Genomic DNA, 24315 nt, shown 5'->3' with positions numbered 1-24315 from the left:
TTTGGCATGACAATAGACTCAAAATCTCTCCAATAGAATGTGAACAAAGTCATTTGAACAACCTGCTACCTCAGGTCTACCAAAACCTGAAAAGTTTAAACAATAAAAGGCTTAGCTTTCGCAGTAAGACAACAAACTAGATAAATCCCTAACCCTCTACGGTAAGGGCTCAAATATGGAGTCTAACATGAACACATGTTTGCTAAATTTTGCACCTTGGTGCCCACAAGTTTTACAACTTTACACAATAGTACACACAAGTCTTGCAATCACAAATAAGTTTCTCAATTTCACACAAAAGTACATTCAATTTCCCCAAATTCACAAGCTTTTATAATGATTTTGTGCATTGGAGCACATTTTTGTATTTTGGCACACCTTTTTGTTACCTCATTCATACAAGTTTTACAAAACCATGCATTGAAATAAGATTTCATGCTTTGATGCCCATAGGTAAATATACCAATGCACAAATTTGGCGCTTTGGCATACACATATCTTTGTGTTTTAGTGTAAGATTTCATGCTCTGGCACGCACGAGAAAACAAACTTTGAGATGAGATTGCGTTCTTATACTTTCACATGAGCCTAGCTATGCCCACCTCAATTCTTCGTTGAACCAAAGTTGCCAAAAATAGAACCCAGGTTGATCCAGTAAACCTCTTGCCAACCTAGGCCTGAACCTACTTTTCAAAATTGTACCTAGGTCAGGTCCAACCCAAGCCACTCAAGTTGAACCCTCCTAGCCCAGTCAAGCGAGGTCCCGGTTCATGCCATTTCAGATCTCCAATTCAGATTCATGATCTAGATTTCATATCAAAGTCTAATTTCCATATCTGCATCTCATATCCAAATCTCATATATGAGATATATTTGCATAGATCTAGAGCCATCATTCTAAATTCCAAATGTCAATATCAGATCATGATCCAAATATTAACATCATATCTAGATCCATCTTCTAGAATATTTTTTAGATTTGGACCTACATCTATGCCCCATTATCAAGCCCGAATCCAGGATCCACGTGTGAGCTTACTGCACATTGTATTTAAAAAATACATCATGATTTTCTCCCTTCAAGCTTAATGTCAATTCATAAGAGAGGACATGAATAATGCAAAATTCTTTTTTAAGGATCTCAACACAAACAAAATAAAAAATCGGTATCTCTATATGGTCGGTATGAACATTTTTTAGTCTGATAGCCATTTCAAACTATGGTCTTAATGTGTGTCTTCTTTGCTACCTATTCTTGCATTGTTCGTTCTCCATACTCAATGTCAATATGAATCCTTTACCATGAATCAATTAGCATTTCTCCATGTATGCATCACTTTTTACAGAATTTAAATTTGGATTCAGTATGAGATCACAGCGAATATTTTTTTGATTGAAAACATTATTTAACATAAAGTTTATGTTTCTTTGGGTGAGGAAGAGGTCTATGATTTTAGTCCTAGTTCAAAAATCTTGAGGGCTGCCTAGAGAAGCCTAATAATTCTAGTAAAACTCTAGCTGGGTACTCACAAAAAGGCTTGGCTCAAATAAGTTCAATCTTTTTAAAGTCTTTGGCCTAAGTCTTGATTCAGGCTGCATTAGCACTCAACAAGGCTCTGTGCAGAGGTCATGGGAGTACGCTGGGTCCAGGTAATTTCTTTTTCCCACATCTTTGTTTTCTTCTTTGCATTTTAGTTTTCTTTTTCTTTCTTTTATGCATTTTTAATTTTTTGTTGCATCTAGCATGTTTAGTTTATTTGATTTCTTTCTTAGGTCCTAAATCTTTCTTATTTGTTTTAATAGTGCCTAATTTAATGTATTTATTTTCTAGAATAGGCTTAATTCAATGCCTTTAGGGTAGAAATAGGGGCCAGGTATGTCTCTCTCATCCCTTTCTCTCTCTTTTAGTTCGATGTCTTTGGTTATGTAGTTTTTACTTGAATCATGCATATAGAGTGTACTCCTTTTATGTTTTTATTAGTCGTGCATTACATATTTATTTTAACATGCACCTGGATCACCCTACATGCATGTGTACTTCCTGCTTGAAACCAAACCAGGTTAGCCTAGTAACATAACCTGTGGCATTAGCTTATTTATGTGAACACTTGAACCTAGTTAGGTCATCAGGCAGGTCCCGCTTTTAAAATCATAACTTTCTATGCAAGGTCTTCAAAATCAACTTCTTCAAAGGATTTCAAAAGCTCTAGGTCATGTAAGCAAGGAGTCTAAACCCAGTTCGATTCTCTAAGACATAGCCCATACCGGTCTTAGAGCCCACTACCTGTGAACCTAATCTTATTCTAGACCTAGTCAATTCCTTTAAACCCATCCAAACAAGATGAATGAAGATCATATTATGAATCATGTCGTTCAACTAAGACCAAACCCATATGCTCCAATCAAGCATGTCTCTAAGTATGTTCAAACCTAGATCAAACCAAATCCAGTCCTTTTGACCGGCCTAGCCTTAGTCATTTAAATTTTGGATTTTGATCAGATTTGATTGATTTTAGATAATGACTTTAGATTTAGAGCTAAAGAATCATAATGTTGGATTAAGGATCTTGGATTATGGAGTATGAATCTTGGATTATGGATACGAAATTTTGGATCAGGGATCTCAAGCCTTGGATTTTGGATCAGATTTTACACATTGAGTTTTGGATCATAAACCTTAGGTGAATTCCCACATGATTAGACATGTATCAGGAATTTTGAACTATGCAATCATCAGATTGGATCTATCCTCTCAGAATTTAGATTTTAGAAAATCCAGTTATGAATACAAGATCAAATTTATTGGATCTCTAGCCTTGAATTTTGAAGCATGAGTGTCAACAACATGATATGATATTTTGGATCTCTATGACATATCTTATTTCAATTTAGAAGAAGAATTATAAAGTTTCTCATATCATGATTAAAACCTTCAGATCAAGTCCATTTTTTTCTTGATAGGTCTATGTCATACATCCAAGTCCCAACATAGACTAGACTCCATGTCCATATGTCCAGTTTTACGTGCACCATATTACATTTAGAATATTGATTTGAATTATCTACGATGACCCAAACATGAACAATATATCAAATTAATTTGCATTTGTTCGTCAATCTGCTTCTAGGATCAATATAGATTTCAAAATTAGGGCATATTTGCTTTCTCAGGATTTGGAATACATTTAGACTTAGGAATTGGAATATTTAGTCTTGTCCTTGGTTTGATTACTCTTAGTAAAGGTGCCAAGAACGGCCAAACCTCGTACTGACTGGTTAGGTCCCATATCTCAAAATCATGTATAAAGAACTAGAGGTGAGTACATGCATTATCTCATTTATATGGTCTGCATGTAAGATTTAAATTTTACATATAAATACACATCCTTGTTTATGAACCAATTCAGTTGGATATCAATATCCAAATTGAATTTATTAACATCCCTAAACAAACATCTTTATATGTGTCATCCTTGGTGGGCCAATCAGTCCTGTCAAATATTAAATTTAGCAGGTCTACCCAAGTTGTGGTTAATTGATAAAGACATCAATTGGGTTTCATAGCATAATTGTGTTTCCAGAGCGAAAAGAGACCAAGGATTCCATGTTGATTTTAGATTATGAAGATGAACCATTGTAATGCCCAATATGTTAATATCTCCCTATTGTACCAAACAACACTAGTGCTCCACATAGCTAGACAACATTTCTTTTTCAAGTCAAAGGATCAGTCTAAAGTATTCCGATAAACAACAAGACATAAAACTCACACGCTTCAGGAGAATGTTTATAATACATGAAAAACTTAAACGTAGTAATGACCCTTAAAGAAAAGGCATTAAGCAGTTTTCATATTTAAATGTAAATGGAAAAATTGGTTCACACACAAAAAAAAAAAAGAAAGATGACAACATTTGCAAAGCAATAAGAACTTATACAGAACACCTTAGGAGAACTGAAAAGGCCAAACAATCTCTTTATGATGAATACAATTTCTATAAGGTATCAAAAGTTGGTGACAAGCTTATAGTACAATGGCTAACCAATCTGCCCTACCTATCATCTAAAAGGTCTTGGATGAGGTTTCTCTAAGAAAGATCTACATGTCAAAAGTTAGAATTTACCTTTATTTAGAATGCAATATTAGATACAGAAAGATCATGTCCAACTGAAATTTTGTTGATTTGAATGGTAATAATGTCATTTACTTTGGATTACCAAGACATTGCAAAACAAGGAAAACATAAACCAATGATCTTGCAGTTTACTAAGAAGCATTTGTGTACACATCAAGATAAAGTATCGTCTGGATGAACCCTCATGTATTAAAGTAACTGCCTCAACCAACCAGCTATTGTATTGAAGTTACTTCCCTATATTTCACTCCTACAAAGGAAAGAAACACCTTCATGAAGCCAAGTAATTACCTAAAAAGATGAAATCAGCCATAGAGTTATGAGAATTCACATTATCCTCAATTAAAGTTAACCATGCAAGTGCAAATCAGATCTAAAGTTAAAGACGGCAAAAACAAGCTTGTAGCAATGAATCCATTAAGATGTTGAACACAAAAAAGCAATGGTCAAAATGAAACTGAAAAGAGAAAACTGAATCACATTTCACATGCATTAATTGTCCTTTTAGTTTAAGAAAAAAATGTCCTTGTGCACTTTGATTGGATCTACCACCTTTTTGAAGAACAGAATCTCAGCCCTATTCAACCATTTTGAGAAGGAAAAGAAAAAAGTTTTTTTTCAGAATATTTATGGGTAGGATGAAAAGGTGGAGGCCTCTACACAAGTGAGTGAAGCACTCACCAAGATCCTCTAGCCCTTCTAACTAGGCCTTAAGGGCAATAATCCATGGCTTGAAATGGGGGCATGAACTATGTCATAAATAAAGAATGCACTTTCACCCACCTTGGAATGGGGTAAAGGCCAAAGGGGAGCATATGCTTCTTCACAATTACCTTTCCATAATCTAAATTTCCATAACCATCTTTGTTGCTCGTGAGGATCAGTGTGTTTTCCAGCATAACCAACACATACCAATTCTCATAGTTGCAAAAAAGATATCACAAGATCAAGCACTGAGCTAAATACAGGTGCAGGGAAGCAAGAACTGCTAAGGCTACATGAGTTCAACATTTGCTCGGGATTAAATTCCTTCAATCACTATTGTTATTTGATAATTATAGTGCCATTATTGCTTTCAATTCCATTCATCACAGACATTGAAGTAGAAAAGCACTTCATTGGTCAAAAGGTTGAAGAATTTTTAGAAAAATCAACCTAAGTCATGTTCAGTGACGAAACCAAGTTGTTTATTTGTTCACCAAAGGTCTACAAAAATATAAATTGCAAATACAGAACAAAAAGATTATGACCACGGTTGTTAATGTTCCCCTGTGTCTGAGATTCTGCACAGTCCTTTGCTTTGTTTTACAATGTACTTCCTTTGCTTATGTTGAGTCATTTGCTTATTACTTGTTTACTTGCAAGAGAGTACCCTCCCACCGGTCTAAGTGTCATATGTGGGGATTCTATGTTTTGGGTGGTCGGCATTAGAATCCTTTGTAAGTGGCTTCGGCTATCCTGTAAGTAAGTTGAGAACTTTTCTCATTTCTTACCTTCCTCGTGATGTATTAAGTTTTTCAAGTGAAATACATTGTGAGTTCTTTATTCACACTATTTTCTTTATACATTATTTTCGAAATGCTCTTTGTGCCTTTTCGGTGGTTTGAAGGCTGACGACAATTAGGTTCTTGACGGCATTAGGTATCAGAGCCCCAGGTTCTGCTCAATCTGGGGAAGCGATTGGAGAGCCGGTGTAGAACAATCCACCGGCAAGCATTGATCGAAGAGGACGTCCTGGCAACTCAATACAATCTGCGAAGGGCCAAGGGCAAGGAAGTGGCCCAGTTTGACGAGATGGGCACATCCCATGGTCAAGAAGAACTGGCTGAAGTGGTGAACAAGCTGGTTGCCGATGTAGTTACTCATGAAGAAGCATTGGACAATGCAGTCGAGTCCTTCGAGGGAATGAAAGACAAGATGAAGCTGAGCTTGTGGCCATGAATCGGTTACTTGCTGACACAGTCACCACACTGCAAGCTGAAGTCAAGGAACTTCACACTACAGCAACAAGTTTCTCTAGGTGGAGGTGACGATCGACCAGTAAGGGTCGATGTTCAGAGGCCAACAAAATACAACAGAAATAGAAATAGACGTGTGATCGACAAATTTTTGTTTCAAGTGGAATACTACTTAGACCTACAAGGCGTTGTGGGGGACGATCTTCAGGTCAAGACTGCAGCTATGCTGTTTGAGGGCGATGTTGTGGTATGGTGGAGAAGAAAACAGTTTGATATTCAAAATGGGATCTACACAATAGACACTTTCAATGATTTTCAGCGAGAGTTAAAGAATTACTTCATACCCCCGACTGCAACACGCCTTGCCTATCGAATGGTCGGTGAATTGAAACATACGAAATCCTTGCAAGACCATGTGAGGACCTACCAAAGGCTCATGTTAGATGTACCAAATATGCAGGAACAAGATAAACTGAACTGGTTTATTTTGAGACTTCAGCTGTGGGCACAATCTGAAGTGGAAAGGTGCAATCCAGAGACCTTGGATGATGCTTATGTAACAGCAGAGCGCATGACCGATACTCGGCGCAAGAGCTACACTAACACCTTCAAGCCTTTGAAGAAGTCTGACCATGGAGGAAAGAAGGAAGAACGACATGACAACAATGTTGAATTGTCGACCTAGCACCAAGGTAAAAGGAAACCTTTCTTTCGCAAGAGCAACAATTACCAAAATAATGAGGTAACTTGTTGGTTCTGTGAAGGGAGACACATGGCCAGGCAATGTCCAAAGCGTAGAGACAACCCAACATGTACCTCAAGACAATCTGCTAATGCGGTACAAGGTGAAGAAGGGGAATGACCAAAGATGGGTGCTTCAACTTTTGAACACGTTGAAAAGGAAAGAGAAAACAAAGGTGACAGCGACACCTTTCAATGCACTCATGTATCTAGAGATTCTAGTGAATGGAAAACCTACGAAGGCTATGGTAGACACGGGTGCCACACACAACTTCGTCTCGAATGAGGAGGCGAGGAGATTGGGTCTCACCCTTGAGAAGGGAGAGTTGCGCATTAAGGCAGTCAACTTAGAGGCAAAAACCCATCCACGGAGTGGCCCGGGATGCGGTTGTGAAAATTGAGAGTTGGTCAATAAAAGCTAACTTCTCATTGGTCCCGATGGATGATTTCTGGATTATTCTAGGCATGGAGCTCCTTAGTGCAGCGAGATTGGTCTCGATTCCGCATTTGCGCAGTGTTAGCATTATGGACGAGAAGTCTCCTTGTATGGTCCCAGCAGTAACAGTGAGGAAAGACAAGGCCAAGGCCGCGATGATATCTGCTCTTCAATTAAAGAAAGACCTAAAGTACGGTGACGATACGTACTTGGTGGCAATCACGGAAGTGCTAAAGACTCTCCTGGTTTGGTCTGAGAGGCGCTTGCGCCTGTCCTAGAGGAATTCACAGGGACAATGCCTGCGGAGCTCCCTAGACGACTGTCACCTCGACGTGAAGTGAATCACACCATAAAACTGATTCTTGGTGTCAAACCACCGACAATTGCACCCTATAGAATGGCCCTTGCAGAGTTAAAAGAGCTTCGACGACAACTGGATGAGATGCTAGTTGGAGGTATAATCAGACCCTCCAAAACTCCTTTTGGTGCACCAGTGCTGTTTCAGGCGAAACATGATGGCTCTAAAATGTTATGCTTGGATTACAGGGCATTGAACAAGTACCATTTACCTTAGATTGTCGATCTCTTTGATCAGTTGGGTGGAGCTCGAGTAAGCAGCTCGATGGAAGACCACGTGAAACACTTATGAACAGTGTTCAAGGTGCTAAGGGAGAATGAACTCTATGTGAAGCGCGAGAAGTGCTTATTCAATCAACAAGAAATCAATTTTCTCGGCCACATAGTAGGGAATGGTCAGCTACAGATAGACACAGAAAAGGTGAGAGCTATTAAGGATTGGAAACCGCCAACCAATGTGCAGGAGTTGCGTTCATTCCTCGGCTTGACGAACTACTATTAGGTTGTGTTTGATTGTAGAGATAAAACGAGAGGGGAGGGGAAAAACTGTACGGGCGGTGAAATTTCACCCGCCCGTACTCACGATGTATCAAACGGGGTGAACTTTCACCCGTTTTTCGTTAAAGCGAGTGGGTGAAAGTTCACCCGCTCAAAAGTCCGACCTCACAGGTCTGACTTTTGAGCGGGTGAACTTTCACCCGCTCGACGGCTCCCGACCAGGCGACGCAGAGGGGGGAAAGGGAAAGGCAGAAGCAGAGGGGGAAGGACGAGAAGAAGAGGGGGTAGAAGCAGAGGGGAAAGGGAGAAGCAGAGGAGGAAGGCGGAAGCAGAGGTCCACCGCTCACTCGGACCACCACCGCCGCTCTGCCTCCAGCCATCGCCATTGTCCTTCAAAGAAATTGAGGTACGCCAACCTCTCTCTCCCTATTCTGCGTTCTCTCTTTTTCTATTCGTCTCTGCGGTCCTTCAAATGCAATGGTTGTTTTCTTTCTGTTTTTCCCTTCTTGCTGCTTCATGGGGACCTCGCAAGTTGAGGTTTTTGAAGCAGTGTTTTTATATTGTTCTTGGTTGGTGGCCCGTGATGATCCATGTCTTCAAATGAGTATCTTGATAATCGTTTGTCGGTGAAGAACCAAGCTTGGTTTGTCAAGGGAAATCCCTATTTCCAATGACAGATTGATGATAGGAAACTGTGATGGCTGTTGCAATTCATCGTTGAAAGCAATTGGTTGGGGAAAACTGATATAGAGGTTTCAATTGGTTGGGAAATTCTTGAATTTGTTGGGAATAGAGCATAGCCCATTTTCATTGAGTTCTGAAAGTGATCCTAAATCACCAAGGGAACGACTATGGAAATAGTTTGAGAAAGATTCATTGGCTAGTGGGGATCTCTTTGCTGCAGATGTTTGGAACGGAGGGGATCCCCAGCTGGAAACTGAAGGATCATTTTCCAGTGAGGGCGCTTCTCGGTCAGATATAATGAGGGGTGAGGAGATAGAGACAGAGAACTTTCCTCTTCCTAGAGATCATCTTGAAAGCTAGACTAGCTTTGACTTGGATGAGGATTTTGAGCTTTCATTCATTGTACATGCTGCTGAAGCAGAGCATGACAAGGCAGTTCAAGCTCTGAAAAGTAAAACTAGAGCGAAAATACTGGAGGATGAAGAGACTGAATTTTTGATGCGGGAATGGGGCTTGAATGAGAATGCCTTTTCTCTGAACAAGAGATGGTGGATTTGTGCGGTCTATGAATCTTGCCCTTTTTAAGAGTGCCAAAAACAATGGGTCACTGACCATGTGCGATGGATAAAATTGAAGCCCTTTCAATGGAGGGGCTAAAAATACAGTCCGGTATGTCAGATGATGATGAGTTATCAAACATCGGTGCTCAGTCAATTGGAGAGATTTCAGCTTTAGAGGGAATGTGAGCAAAAACAATGTGGGTATGTTAAAGGGTGTTGACATGAAGCTTTTATTCCTTCAATGATTTGCTTGTTTAAATAATTTGATGACTGATGACTTTGTTAATTTTATGTTTTGTTGGTATATAGAGAAATGCGAGTGTATCCACGTGAAAATGGAGGAGAAAAACAAAAAAACCACATCTTCCAATGGTCACTTAAAAAGTCTCTCTTTCATTTTACCCTATGCAACAAACACAGTTAATTTTACCCTGCAAAAAACTTCCCTGCAATCAAACAGGACCTCAAATCAGAAGAGGGTTAAATTTCATCCTGTTTTTTTTCTAAAAAAATTTACCATGTTAAATTTACCACGTTAAATTCTTCCTTACAATCAAACGCAGCCTTAGTAATTCATTGAGGGGTATTCTTTGATAACTGCACCTCTTACTGATTTGCTGAAGAAGAACCCAACTTGGGCTTGAGAGGAACTTGAGGAAGATGCCTTTGATCGATTGAATAAGGCCTTAACGTAGGAGCCTGTGCATAGATTATCTAATCATAGCAAGAAGTTCGAAGTTCACACGGATGCTTCAGATTTTTCTATTGGCAGAGTTCTGATGTAGGAGGGACATCTGGTTGCCTACGAAAGCAGAAAGCTCAAAGATGCAGAGCGGCGATACTCTGTGCATGAAAGGTAAATGAGGGCCGTTATCCACTGCCTTCGCACGTTAAGACACTATTTATTGGGAGCTCAATTTATGGTGAAGATAGATAATGTAGCTACGAGCTACTTCCAGACTCAAAAGAAGTTGACCCTAAAGCAGGCCCGATGACAGGAATTCCTTGCGGAATTTCATTTCACCTTAAAGTATAAGGCATGAAAGACTAACGTTGTAGCAGACGTGTTAAGTCGAAAGGCGGAGCTGGCAGCTACTCGAACGACATCATCTGAAGCACAGTTGGAGAGTGCTCTTCTCGGGTGGATTCGAGAAGGCATGACGCAGGATCCTGTGGCCAAGCACTTAGTTGAGGCAACTAAGGCGGGAAAGACGCTGCCATTCTGGTTGTGTGATGAACTTCTAATGTCGAAGGGTGGACAAGTGTTCGTGCCTAGTTGGGGAAAACTTCGGCGAGAGCTGTTGAAGGAATGCCACGACTCGTTGTAGGCAGCGGGCAGGTCATCCTGGCCAGGAGTGGACGTTGGTGCTCCTTGAACATGGCTACTACTAGCCACAAAAGCGAGATGACGTCAAGGCCTTTGTGAAGACGTGCTTGATCTGCCAACAAGACAAGGGGATGAATCAGAAGACTGTCAGTTTCTTGAAGCCTCTTCCTATTCCAGAATGTCCATGGGAGTGTCTCTCTATGTCCTTCATCGTCTGCTTACCCAAAGTTGACAGCTTCAGCTCCATCCATGTGGTTGTAGATAGGTTCTCAAAGTATGCGACCTTCATCCCAGCCTCTAAGGAATGTCCTGCGGAGAAGATGGTAGAGCTGTTTGTGGAACATACAGTGAAACATTGGGGCGTGCCGAAAAGCATTGTCAGTGATCGTGATGCCCGCTTCACAGGGAAGTTCTGGTACGATGTGTTTAGTTTTTTGGGATCGGACTTATTGTTCTCAACAAGTTTCCACCCACAAACTGACGGCCAAGCTGAACGGTTCAATGGCTTATTGGAGACATACCTTCGGCACTATGTCAGCGCAAATCAGAAGAATTGGGTGAAGCTACTTGATGTAGCCCAATTTTATTACAATTTGTAGAAGAGCGAGTCTTCTGGACATAGTCCGTTCGAGATAGCCACTGGACAGCAGCCGTTGATGCCTCATACCCTTGCTGCTCAGGAGAAGGGACGGCCTACTTTCACCTACTAGTTTGTCTGAAACTGGCAGGAACAGACGGAGTTGGCTAAGGTGTTCGTACACAAGGCCGCTAAGAAGATGAAGATGTTTGCAGATCAGAGTCGAAGGCCAATGGAATTTCGAGTGGGCAATCAAGTCATCGTGAAACTTTATCCAGACCGGACGGGCATCTTCCATGGTCGACACAGGTCGTTAATTCGGAAGTATGAAGGATCCTTCACCGTGCTGAAGAGGAACGGGAAGTTGGCCTACAAGCTAGACCTGCCGTCAGACTTTAAGGTGCATTCAGTGTTCTATGTCTGTAACCTGAAGCCCTTTTACTTTGATGAGGAAGACCCAGATAGGAGCATCACAAAAAGAGACCTGGTCGTGCAGCGAGCCTTGCCGATCAAGCGAGCAGTGGACCATCAGATGGAAAAAAAATTTCGGCACAAAACCAACTTTCTTAGAGAACCGAAGAAGTACCAAGTGAAGTGGATAGGCGAGCAAAATCCAACCTAGGATTATGCATTCTGCATGAAGCAGCTCTACCCATTGGAAGTCAAAGCCTACCATGAAGCAGCTGGTGCCAAGGACGATACTTGAGTTGAAGGGGAGAGCATGTTCTCCTGTGTTTGAGAGTATGTACAGTCCTTTGCTTTGTTTTGCAATATAATTCATTTGCTTATGTTGAGTCCTTTGCTTATTGCTTGTTTACTTCTAAGGGAGTTCTCTCCCACCGGTTTAAGTGTCATGTGTGGGGATTCTATGTTTTGGGTGGTTGGCATTGGAATCTTCTGTAAGTGGCTTCGGCCATCCTGTAAGCAAGTTGAGATCTTTTCTCCTTTCTTACCTTCTTCGTGATGTATTAAGTTTTCCAAGTGAAATATATTATGAGTTCTTTATTCACACTGTTTTCTTTATACACTGTTTTTTAATGTTCTTTGCGCCCTTTTGGTGGTTTGAAGGCTGACGGCAACTAGGTTCTTGCCGTGTCGCACGGACTGAAGGAGTCAGCCTGTGACAGTTAAGATGTATTGATGAATGTGATTGGATCTATACTCATAATACTCCAGATCCATACACGTCTGATTTTAGACATGTTTAGACATGTTTTAATGTTTTATGACTTTTTGCCATTTAGTAGAATTTCTATCCAACTATATGTTAATATATCAAAGAAGTAGGATTGAAGGTCTCTAAGTCTGTGCTGCTACTGCCTCCACCCTTGACAGCTTTCTTTCTCTCCTTTCCTTATTTTTTCTTTTCTCTGATCTAACACCAAATTGATATTACCATTATCTGTCATACAAAATTCTTTCACTTGTAAATGTTATGTACAAAAATCCAACGCCAAAATTTTCATGTGTGCATAGATGTAAACAGAGATTCTATACAGAGAAAAAGAAGCAAAGAGAGTAACTAGAGTACTCAAACAAAGATTTATGGTGAGTCTATCTATTTCCTGAAAAGATAATTATAATGATGTACTCAAATTATTAATTTTTTATTGTCTCAACACTTTGACTGCTTGATTAAGGAGTAGATACAATGTTTCAATAAAATTTTGGAAATGAGTAGTCTAAAATTGTCACAAATATTCCCCCCCATACAATCATACTTTCATCAAAAAGAATGATTCAAGTGACTATTATTACTGAATGGACCATAATGGGAGGACCTGTAGTGTTAAATTTGCAACAAAATGCAATAAGTTCGTGAATCTTGGTTTGCATAATCTAGTTAATTGATATATACTATGTTTGCATGTTGTTTGTTATAGATCTCTAGCACTTGTACAAATGTTAAAAGGCTAACACTCGTCTCAACCACAATGCAACATATATAGCTAACCTGTGTGTTTGTTTGTCTGTGTGGATGTATTTGGTACAAACATGCGCTCACAAGCTTGTTGGGACTTAAATGTAGGTCCATTCAGCATGACCGAAGGCATCTAAGTCAGCTCTTTATTGGTGTTGAACAAAAACCGATATTTTCTAAGCCAATTAAGTTTCAGGCATTTTCCACCACCGACCTTTTAATTCCCAACCTAGGTCACACGGACACTGCATTTTCAGTGCCGCACCTGAGTCGACACGACACGACTCAGGTGCACGTGTAGACTCGGGTGTCGCTCTGACGCACCCAAAGCCAGTCAACGGGAATTGGGTGAGGCTGACCGCACCTGACCAAGATTGTCTGATTTTCGTATGCACATGATTTGGGTCAAACGTGAGTCAAGTGCGGTCAACCATGTCAAGTCTACATTTGCTTATTTTTTTAATTTGTTTATAGTTTGTTAAAACACAAAACAAAAGGGGATTAGGGCTTTGACTTAGCCGAAAGCCCTTCGTTCACCCTTGAGGTGCCTTGCTGTTGTGTGTGGGTCCTGGCAATCCTCACAGTTTTCCGGTGACATGAGACTGCGTACTATCTTCCAACAACCAGCAGCAACCTTCAATGCATCTCTAGCACAAGGCAGCAGCACAAGACCATTTGGTCCATCTCCGTTTGGAGTTTAGAAGCATTGGCCGCTGGGTCTCCACCCAAATGTGTCAGGAATCAGCTGCGAGTTTGCGATCCATCTAGTTGATTTCTTGATGTCACTTGCGTCTTTGTCTTTCATTGCGGTTTCTCTTTAATTTAATTATTGTTTTTGTAATGTTCAAGGTTTAATGATTATTTTCTAAAATGTGGAATTGTTTGATCATTGTTTTCATGGTATACACTATATATGCTTAAGTTTTACTGTTAACGTGTTAATGTTTTTCACCTACCAGTTTTTTGTTTTGCTGCAATGATGGTTATACTGTTGTTGAATGTTTACTTGCTTAGCATGTTTTTATGACTTTCTCCTCTGTATGCAGTTTTTTATAGTAGCCATAATTTGATTTGTTTTGCTGCAATGACTGTTAGCACTGAATGTTTGAAGTGTATTGTAAACATTCATATACCATTTACTGATTTAGATTTTAATATTTTACTTAGCACCGAATGTAGATAGTGTAAATTTGTAATTTTTTGGTTTACAGACAATTTTGTTATGTGTGTATGTGTGTGTGTGTGTATATATATATATATTAATAATAAAAAAAATTACCCTCGCCGCACTGCCGCGGCTAAATTTATTGGAATGTGCTGCTTCGGCACCCGCACCCCGCCACACCTATGTGACATAGTTCCCAACATGGACAGATGTAGGCTTCCAACAATCAAAAGGTAGATCTCCATTAAGTCAACCTATAGACTACATCTATATGCATTTTCTACCACTGATTTTTTTATTGCCATCCTCAACACATTGAGGCTTCCAGCAATGAAAAGCAGATCTCAGTTAAATCAGCCCTAGAGACCACACATGTGGTTGGGTATACAAAAAAATATGGAATCAGCGAGCAACTAGATTATGCAAACCAATAGTTACAGTAAGTCTGTCTATTTCTTGGCAAAGGAACTAGATGTTGGTAATTACATAATTAACTTTGTAACTCAACAACAGACAGTCTGATTCCAATGCATAATGCATATATAACCTTTTATAGAGTCACAAAATCATTAGGCTAGAGTTTTCACAAATATTTCATCCTAAAAAATAATCAAAAGGCTTGTTTAGAAACCGGACCATAATAAAAGCAATTCCTATGACAAACTTGGAAAGCAAATTCAAAAAATCATATATTTCAGTTGCCATGATCCTTTCACTCGTGCCCTAAACACTTATAGCCAGTATCTCACAACCACAGTGTTTAGTGTCCATGAAACATAGCTTCCACGCTAATAACAAGAGAATGTCTGTACTAGTCATGTCATTTAACTTGCGCTAAATCTTAATCTTCTTATTCATAATTCTGCCTGTACACCAGACACAAGACCGATCTACCTATAAAATCTTGCCCTGTCTGTTGGGCTGCACAACGAGTCGAGCCAGCTCGGGCTCGACTCAAACTCGCCCGGTTAAACTCGGCTCGAGCTCGACTCGTTTATAAACGAGTCAAGTTTGAGCTTACAATGAAACTCGAATGAGTAAACAAGTCGAGTTCGAGTTTTAAGAACTCGACTTGTTTATACTCGACTCGTTTATATAAAACCGTTTAAATTTTGAAAACCGATACACAAATTTACCAAAACCGGTTCACCGGTTTAGGGTAAAAATTGATCGGTTATAAGTTCTTTTCCCCTTTTCTCTCTCTTCCGTCGACTATCTATCCAGTCCTCTCCTCTCCGCCAGACCGCCACCGCCTGTCCACCACACACCATCTCCACCAGACCACCGTCCGGCATTCGGCATCTAACCACCAGGCACCAGCTCCACCGTCTGGCAATGGCATTTGACATCTAACCACCAGCTCCACCGTCCGGCCTGCCGTCTGCGTTTTCGTTTAGGCTCCCCATGACAGTCCACACAATGAAAAGAACACAAATGGGCATCTAGAGACGACCCAAAAGATTGGCAATGCTTGTTGTGTGAGCACCAGGTATGTTCCCCTCTTTTTCATGCGCTCTTTCTTTGCCTCTCTCTCTCTTAAACTCTCGTGAGTCCGTGACACGGTGACACCTCATCCTCATAGGCTCACCTTCGCAGGGTCTGCACAAGCACGGGAACGACAGCCCCACTGTCTGCATTTCCTCCTCATTTTCCTTCTCTGCCACCGCCACCGGCCCACCACCGCCCTCTGCTCTGCCTAACGCCCGATGGTATGCTAATGCTCCTCCGGGGGTCAAAGTTTTGAACATCTTGTGCTGCGCCTGTGCTTTCAAACAAATCCTTGACTTCATCCTCTTATTAGTCATTTTTTTGCTTTTTATTTTGGCAGAGATCTTAGAAAGGGATAAATATTGAGGTCGTAATTGCTTCTAGAGGTGTGCTTTCTGCTCCCGCCTTCACGTCAGGTACCCCTTCAACCTTCCTTTCTTCTCCTTGTTGTTCATCTTCTTCCTCTTCCTCCTTCTTACCTGTTTTGTGAACCTGTTTTGTTGTTTTGAATTTCTTGATGCAATGCCTATTTTGGTGGTTAGAAATGAGAAAGAAGGCTCAGAAAGGGGTCAAAGAGATTTTGTTATTTTTTTTCCTCGTGCAAAGTGATTGCTTGGAAGAAATTTGCTCTTCCTAAGTAGTCGACGTTTTTTAGCCATGTTAGAAACCTTCAAATCTCGCCTGTCCAATATTTTCTTTCTTAAATCTTGTTCACCAAGCTTTACAGGAACAACATTGCTCCACATTTCCTTTTTCTTCCTTCATGTTCACATGATTTTTTATTTCATTAACATAAATTCTTTTTATATATTGTTTATGACATGTGTGCCAAGCATGTGTAGATCCAGCTGTGTGCAAGGCCTTCACTTAGGCACTAAAGGGCCTAGGCATGAAACATTGAAAAAAATAGCTTTTATTATTCTTTCTTTTTCTTTATCTTCTCACGTTGTTTCTTGCTCTGTTGCCTGGGAAGATTTTTTCTGGTCATTCATGGCTTGAAATAAATAGCTTTTATTATTCTTTTATTATTCTTTCTTTTTATTTATTTTCTCACGTTGTTTCTTGCTCTGTTGCCTAGGATGATTTTTTTTGTTCATTCATTCATTCATGGGCCATGGCTGGGAAGCCTGCAATAATATTTAGTGCACATTACACTAAAGGGCCAATAGAAAAAGCAATCAAATTGAGTTTATTTTGATATATGTATTTCTGAAATTTTAGAAATTTCTATGGTTTGAAAAGTCAGTGATTAACAAAATTGCCTATCCTAGTCCAGATGCATATCATGCTTTGTTATGTATTTTCTTATTTTATGTTTGTGCGTTGTTGTTGGTTGCATGTCTTTAATTCCTTCTTATTTTAATTTCTTTTTACGAAAAAGCATTGTGAATTTAAAAAATGCACTATATAACTGTAGTTAATTATTGTATTACAGATTAGTCCTTTTATCTACGGAAGAAGAATGTCTTCACCGATAGAAAATACTATTAGTAAAGACAAACAAGTAATATGCAGTTCAGGAGCAGGTTCAACAGAACCACATAATGTAGGAAGCTCTACACAACAGTCTATAGCTCATGACAGTTTAGATCCTATTAATACAAGGTCTGTTGAAAATGAGGATGTAACTGTGGGTGGTATGAAAAGACAAAGGGCAAGAACTTCTTCAGTTTGGAATGATTTTGAAGAAGTAACTGTAGGTGGTGTCAAAAAAGGTAGATGCAAGTATTGTAAAACAACATTTGTTATAAGTTCAGGAGGGTGTACATCATCGATGAAAAGACATAAATGTCTTATGCGTTCTGGTAGTTTGAGGCAAAATACTTTGAGGTTTGGGATTAGTGAAGTTTCAGGCCTTACAAAGGAAGTAATAAGTAATGGTGCCAAACTTGTTCCTGAAAAGATAAGAGAAATAATAGCAAAGATGGTAGTTTGTCATGAGTATGCATTCAATATGGTTGAACATTGTTGGTTTAGATTTTTAATGAAGGTTGCTTTTCCAAATTGGGTACCCATTTCAAGGACAACAATGAAAAGAGATGTCACAAAATTATACGAGGTCGAAAAAAAGAGATTGAAGGAATTTTAAAGGAGTTCCTTCCGTTGCTTTGACAACAGATATGTGGACGTCTAACCAATAAATTGGGTATATTTCCATTACAGCTCACTTCATAGATCATTCTTGGACACTTCAAAAGCATATAATTGGTTTTAGCCAAGTCGAACCACCTCATACAGGGAAGAATCTAGCAAATGTGATTGCTAAAAATATTCAAGAATGGAAAATAAAAAAGAAGATCATCTCAATTATGGTTGATAATGCTTCTCCTAATGATGTTCTTGTAAGAACATTAAAAGAAATTTTAGAGAAAAGTGGTGTAAGTCTATACCAAGGCGGTAAATTTTTTCATGTGCATTGTTGTGCAGATATTTTAAATCTAATGGTGCAAGATGGTTTGTCTGCAATTAGAGATGAACTTGATAAGATCAGAGAGGCTGTCAAATACATAAAATGTTCCCCATCAAGACTTTACAACTTTTAGGTTATAGTAGATGAATTTGAAATGCATGGTCAAAAGAAGTTGGTGCTAGATGTTTCAACTAGATGGAATTCTACTTACTTGATGTTGGAAGTTGCACTTATGTACAGACATGTTTTTGATAGATATGCTATGGAAGATGTTGGTTTTACTTGGTTGTTGGATGCAGAAGAATGAGAGAGAGTACAAAAAATATGTTCTTTTCTTGAAGCATTTTATAATGTTTCTGTTCTTTTTTCAGGGTCGAAGTATCCTACAACAAACCTATTTTTCTTAGAAATTTGGGGGGTTCAAGAATTATTACAAGAAGGAGTTACAAATGGGTCTAGCTTTATGAAGAGAATGACATTCAAAATGAAGAAAAAATTTGATAAGTATTGGAGTTCCTGCAACATATTAATGGCTATTGCTTCGATACTAGATCCAAGGATAAAGTTGAGTTTAACAGACTTTGTCTTTTCAAAGACTTTTTGTCAAATAGAAGAAAAAGAAGAACATATGACATTAGTAAGAAGTACAATGCAAGACCTTTATAACAGCTGCATTGCAAAAATTGACGGTTTAAATAAAGATGTTGAAAGTGATTCTACTACTTTTATGAGAGGAACTGACTCATCATGTGGCAACTCCAATAGAAGTAGAATAAGATTTTTTAGCTTTTTAAATAACGCAGACAATGTTCATTTTCAAGCTTCAGAGTATGAGCTTGATATGTATTTAGAAGATGGATTGCTCAAATGTGATGTTACCGCTCATGATTCGTTTGATATATTAATTTGGTGGAAAGATAAAGAACTGAAATACCCTATTTTATCACATATGGCAAGAGATATGTTGTGTATTCCTATCACTACAGTTGCCTCTGAATCTGCTTTTAGTACTGGAGGTCGAATTGTGGATGAATCTAGGAGTTCATTGAGCCCAAAAACAGTAGAAGAATTAGTTTGTGCAGGCGATTGGATAAAACGGTATGGCGACCCTATGAATCTTGTACCGGTATTGCTAAAGGTAAGTACCAAAATGCATGTATATTTAAGTTTTATCATGTTTATTTTACGCTTATATGTTATAGAAGTTGTTTACTTATCAACTATTGTTGGTTTTTTTTGTAGGGTACTGCTGAAGATGAGATTGCATGACATGATTCAACATCAATTCCAACATATTATGCATACAACCTATCAAAATATTAGGTATTGTTCTAAGTTCAGTTATTGTTTTGTTCTTAGATGCTTGATTTTACCTTGAGACAAACATACTTATATACAAATATATGGTTCTAAATTCTAATAATGTTTATGATGAATGGTGAAAGGTGAACAGGCTTTAGTTTATGATGTAAAAGATGTTCCTGAAAATACTCGTATGTTGGTTTCTGCTTTTCGACTCACATTTTTCTTTGGATATTCCATACCCTTTTTTACCTTTAGTGCTGGTTTCTGCTAAAATGGGCTTTCATGCCTTATGCTTTGATCTCTAGTCAAGCATACCAAATCTATTTCAAACCGTTCTTTCATAAGTTGAATTTACTGAGATGTCTTTAATGATGCATGTTATACATATAGGTAATAACTGAAGGCACATTCCATTCCAAACAGTAATGGAAGTGTAATAAGCTTGCTTCATGGGTTTTTTACATATGTTTTGGAATCAGCAGCCTGCCAGTAAAGAGTAGAACAGCGAGAATGTGCATCCATCTGTAAAAGTACAACATTTTCTCATGTTAAATTCTTTTAGGTTGTTAGCTTCTCATGTTTGACGTACTTCATTGTAAGCTAGATTGTCTCCAAAGCACTTCCCCTGTTGGAGAACCAGAGCAGTCCCACTCTGTGCAGGAGATCACTGATAGAGAGCAAGAAGCTATGGCTATGGAGCTCGCTGCTGTGTCCATAGAGAACTCTGTGGTTGCAGGGCTGGGCTTTGGCTTCTTGGTAAGACATGGCAGCCCATGACATCAAACCAAAAAAGCTTTGTTTCTATCTGCTAGTTGTTCTGTATTAAGGAACATATACTAGATTATATCATTTGCGTATTGGATGATTTCTGTTCTGCACTAAGGAGCATGTCCTTTATTATATCATCTATGTATTGGATGATTTCTGTTGGAAATTTGAACTGGGTTTTGGTGATCATGGCAGCTGGGTATGGGAAGTGCTTTGGAGACACTGTGTGGACAGGCCTTTGGAGCTGGGAGGTTGAGGATGCTGGGGATTTACATGCAAAGCCAGAGGTCATGGGTTATTTTCTGTTCTGCACAGCCTTGATCTTGACTCCTGTCTACGTCTTCTCAAACTATATTCTAAAGCTTGCTCAATACTTTGCTGCTATTATCCAATTTCCTCTTGGAGATGATGCTCTGCTCAGATCTGGACTCGACTCGAATCTGCTCGTCTGTTTTTCCATCAAAGGACATATGCAGCTACTAAAGTTGGCTTTTATTTTACCATACTGTATAGCCAATTTTAAACTTTTATTTCCTCGTATACATTATGTCCTATTTACATTTTGTTCAGTTGTTCAGTCATCAGCTTATGATTCTATAATATTTAATAATGAGAACAGTCTAATACCAAATGGTGTCTATTTGCAGCTCTAAACTGTTGGCAGGGTTGAGCGATTCACAAATTTCATCCCACGTCATCAAATTTACTAGATATTTTAAAAGGAAGGATCATATTTTATTTAGACGAGCTAATCGAGTTAATCGAGTCGAGCTCGAGCTCGACTTTGTTTAATCGAGTCGAGCTCGAGCTTGTGTTAGGTAGCTCGACTCGAGTTCGAGCTCGAGCTCGAGCTGGGCAAGTTCGAGCTCGAGCTCGAGCTGGGCAAGCTCGAGCTCGACTCGGCTCGTGTGCAGCCCTACCTCTCTGTCAGCTGATGTTTTCTCCCCAACAAATCTACAGTAATTGTGCGCAATTCCATAAGGTAAATAAAGCACAAGCATTATCAAGTGACATGCTCTCCAAGCCACTAAATAACCTTACGGAAAGGTGATGAAGGATTCAAGCGTCTATATTTGCTCCCTCGCTTGGAACCTCATAAACACGTTTTGAGAAATTCTCATGCACGAAGCTGGGTGGACCATTTGCTGCAAGAGAAAAATGCTGATAAAAATTCCCTAAACCCCAAGCCATCTTATGTCACACTAGATTGTCTTACAGATGCTGCCTCAACGTTGCTGCAAGGTTACTCAAATCATGCCTCCAGACATCTTCACTGGCAGTAATTTAGCATGTCCTCCCAGGGTAATTACCATCCATCCACGCTTCTCAAACTTTCTCCGCTCAGCCACGCGCTAATAACAATAGCGGACTGGGCAGTTAAGCATGGAAGCAGAGTCTAAATCTCACGTGTAGGCATTTGCTAAAGGCGGAAAAGGGGAGTATGGGCGGAAAGTGAATAAACAGGATACCAGACCGTCACACAAAAACCTTTCGAAGCTAACAAATACAGAGGAGAGTGGGGATGGCCGTGGAACAACACGGCCGGCCAGAAGGTGTATCGGTACGGACCTGGAGAAAGAACGCCCTTGTAGGCGGTAATTGTTGGCGGTCGGAAGTCGGTCGTAGCTCTGATAGTCGCAGAAGCTGTAGTCGGGCATGGCGCCATCGGCATGACCATGTTCGCATGAGTCCTGCCGTCCAAATATGTACTCCACCGCGCTCTTCCACTCGCTCATACATTCATGTCTGGTATCCTGACGACCTTGGTAGTCCTCGCCCAGGTGGCTTTGGTGGGGGGAATCCTCTTGATGCAGTTGAAGCCAGTCAGCCAAATAATCAGCATAACTCACTGGGTGGGCATAATCCAGGTGAACCCTAGAGCCATATTCTGCTTCTTCCGGGTGCTTGGGCCAGTCCCACCCACAGCTCCAGTTATCGCCATAGTCATATCCATAGCCATCGCCATAACCATAAGGATGAGAGGGATCGTCCCGCCAGGGCTCACCATCTAGAAGATAGCGAGGACGGTCAACGTCGCCTCCTCCGGAGTTCCCATTGAAATCCACCATATCCCTTTCTGCTTGGTAAGGCGAATCCTCAGAAGAACCGCGTCCGTGGGTAAAATTTTCTTGGTTGAGGGATGGATCAAGCATAGATTCCGGAGTGTAGCAGGTCTCGTGGGAGGGGGTAACCGGCTGTCCATAAGCGAGAGCCTGATCGTAGCCCCCGCTGTAAGGGGTAGGATCATACTCCGGGAACACATCATCCCCACCGGTTCGATCATCGTAAATCATCATTCAAAAATTGCATATAGGATACCTCGCTGCGCGTGGGCAAGAAGGGCAGGAGAGAGTACCTTGCTACTTCTGGCGCTAGAACGGCTCTGTCATTCCCTTGCCTCACCGCCCTTCCATCCTTTCACATGGCTTTGTTGCAACAGTCTAACGTACCTGATGAAGGAGACAAGCGGCCAAACTCTCCACGGCCCTGTCGCTTTGTCCTTGGTTAAATGGCCACCAGTCATGAACGGACCAGGTCGCTCCTTGGGTGGCCTACCTAATCTAAACGCCATCACCATCTACCACGCGTCACTTCATGGCCGGTAAACGTTTTCTGCTTCATTGCGTCCATACCTTTTCTCTCTGCACTCTCTTGAGTCTTGACCTCTCTCTCTCTCTCTCTCTCTCTCTCTCTCTCGTCTTCCTAACAAATCATATCCATCAACCTGACCACAAAAGGGCGTGTCGGTAGGTCACTGCCCTCAACCTGTCGCCCACCATCCATTGTTCCTCAGCAGGCCTTCCTAATAGTAGTCGATCCTCCAACTCTCGTAACAAGGAAAAGCATCTATTTCATCATTGTCACCACCCATTGTTGCTCAGCAGGCCTTCCTAATAGCAGTTGTTCCCCCAACTCTCCTAGCAGGAAAAGCATTTTTTTCATGCTGACCTCCCGAATTCGCCAATTATGGGCTTCTCAAATGTTCGACAAAATGTTGGAGAGAATCTTAAATACCCAGTTGGCAAACCGGCTTTTAAATCGCATAGAAGAACCAAACGATTCAGGCTTTCAGCCAATCGGTGGATGGCATCGGAATAGTCTTTGAATCACTTGATTTAAAATGGTGTTCTAAATTTAAAAATAAAAATCAGAAAAATAAAAAAATATGCACTTTAATAAAACAAATGCTAAAACGTTAAAAAGCATAACTAACCAGATTAAATTAAAAGAATTAAAAAATAAATAATCTGCAAAAATGAGAAAAATAGAAGATACCGTTAAAAAAGGTAAAATGTTGCCCTATTATTGGTTTTCACAACCTTTAAAATCAATAAAGGTCTGCCAAATTCTACTGCTTGTATAGTTAGTTTTGTAAACGTCCATATATTATGAAAACCTTTTTAATAAGTAGTAAAGGTCTGGGCATCCTCTTTTTGAAACGGCTAGCTTTATCGATTTTTGTGAAAACTTTTCAATTGTCCAGTAGCGATGTGCGTAGTTTTCGCTAACAAAGCTAGAAGAGAAAAGCCTGAAAGAAATTACCTGAAACACGGGTGCAGAATTGGTTGGGTGATCCAAGTTGAATCGCTATTTTCACCCAATCTGACCGATTCTTGAAAACTCAAGCGACTTTCTACACAACTCGAATCGGCTCTTGTAGCGAACAGATAGAAGACCGATTCGATTCCGATTGGCGGATTCTCATCAATTTTATAACGCTGCAAATACCCATAGTTTTATCTTCGTCCATATGAGCGGCTTTGTGATGCGATAAGCATAGTCCCATGAAAAGCAGTTGGTTTATTAATTTAGAAAGAAAAGCTGAAAGAAGAAAGACTTTTTGCTTTATAAATACATCTATACACAACCCTCGCTCATTTTCAATGGCAGAGGCAGAAAAATTGGCTGCAGGGACACTTGTTTAAAAATACTTATATTTTGTGCGACATATATATATATATATATATATATATATTTTAAAAG

The 24315-nt window shown here is 39.9% G+C and overlaps 1 protein-coding gene across 3 annotated transcripts; it reads right to left on the bottom strand.

The window, feature by feature from the left end:
* Positions 1–23227, bottom strand: LOC116260451 (uncharacterized protein At5g39570-like). 3 transcript variants are annotated; one of them, XM_031638804.2, is made up of 2 exons: positions 21901–23227; positions 1–86 (listed from the first exon to the last, which is right to left on the bottom strand). In XM_031638804.2, exons 1-2 carry the CDS (start codon positions 22626–22628, stop codon positions 77–79), a joined length of 738 nt encoding a protein of 245 aa, XP_031494664.1. In that variant the 5' UTR covers positions 22629–23227; the 3' UTR covers positions 1–76. The 3 variants fall into 3 exon arrangements, with proteins under 3 accessions (XP_031494664.1, XP_031494665.1, XP_031494663.1); XM_031638805.2 differs by lacking the exon at positions 1–86 and adding an exon at positions 4112–4427 and having other exon boundaries at positions 21901–23225; XM_031638803.2 differs by lacking the exon at positions 1–86 and adding an exon at positions 4112–4386 and having other exon boundaries at positions 21901–23224.
* Between the last annotated feature and the right edge of the window lie 1088 nt (positions 23228–24315).

Source organism: Nymphaea colorata, chromosome 9, assembly GCF_008831285.2.
Source record: "Nymphaea colorata isolate Beijing-Zhang1983 chromosome 9, ASM883128v2, whole genome shotgun sequence".
NCBI lineage: Eukaryota > Viridiplantae > Streptophyta > Magnoliopsida > Nymphaeales > Nymphaeaceae > Nymphaea > Nymphaea colorata.
This window is presented reverse-complemented; position numbering and strand designations above follow the sequence as displayed.

Excerpts from the sequence above, each read along its gene's own strand:
- LOC116260451 (XM_031638803.2), bottom strand. The coding sequence starts at position 22,628 with ATGATGATTTACGATGATCGAACCGGTGGGGATGATGTGTTCCCGGAG.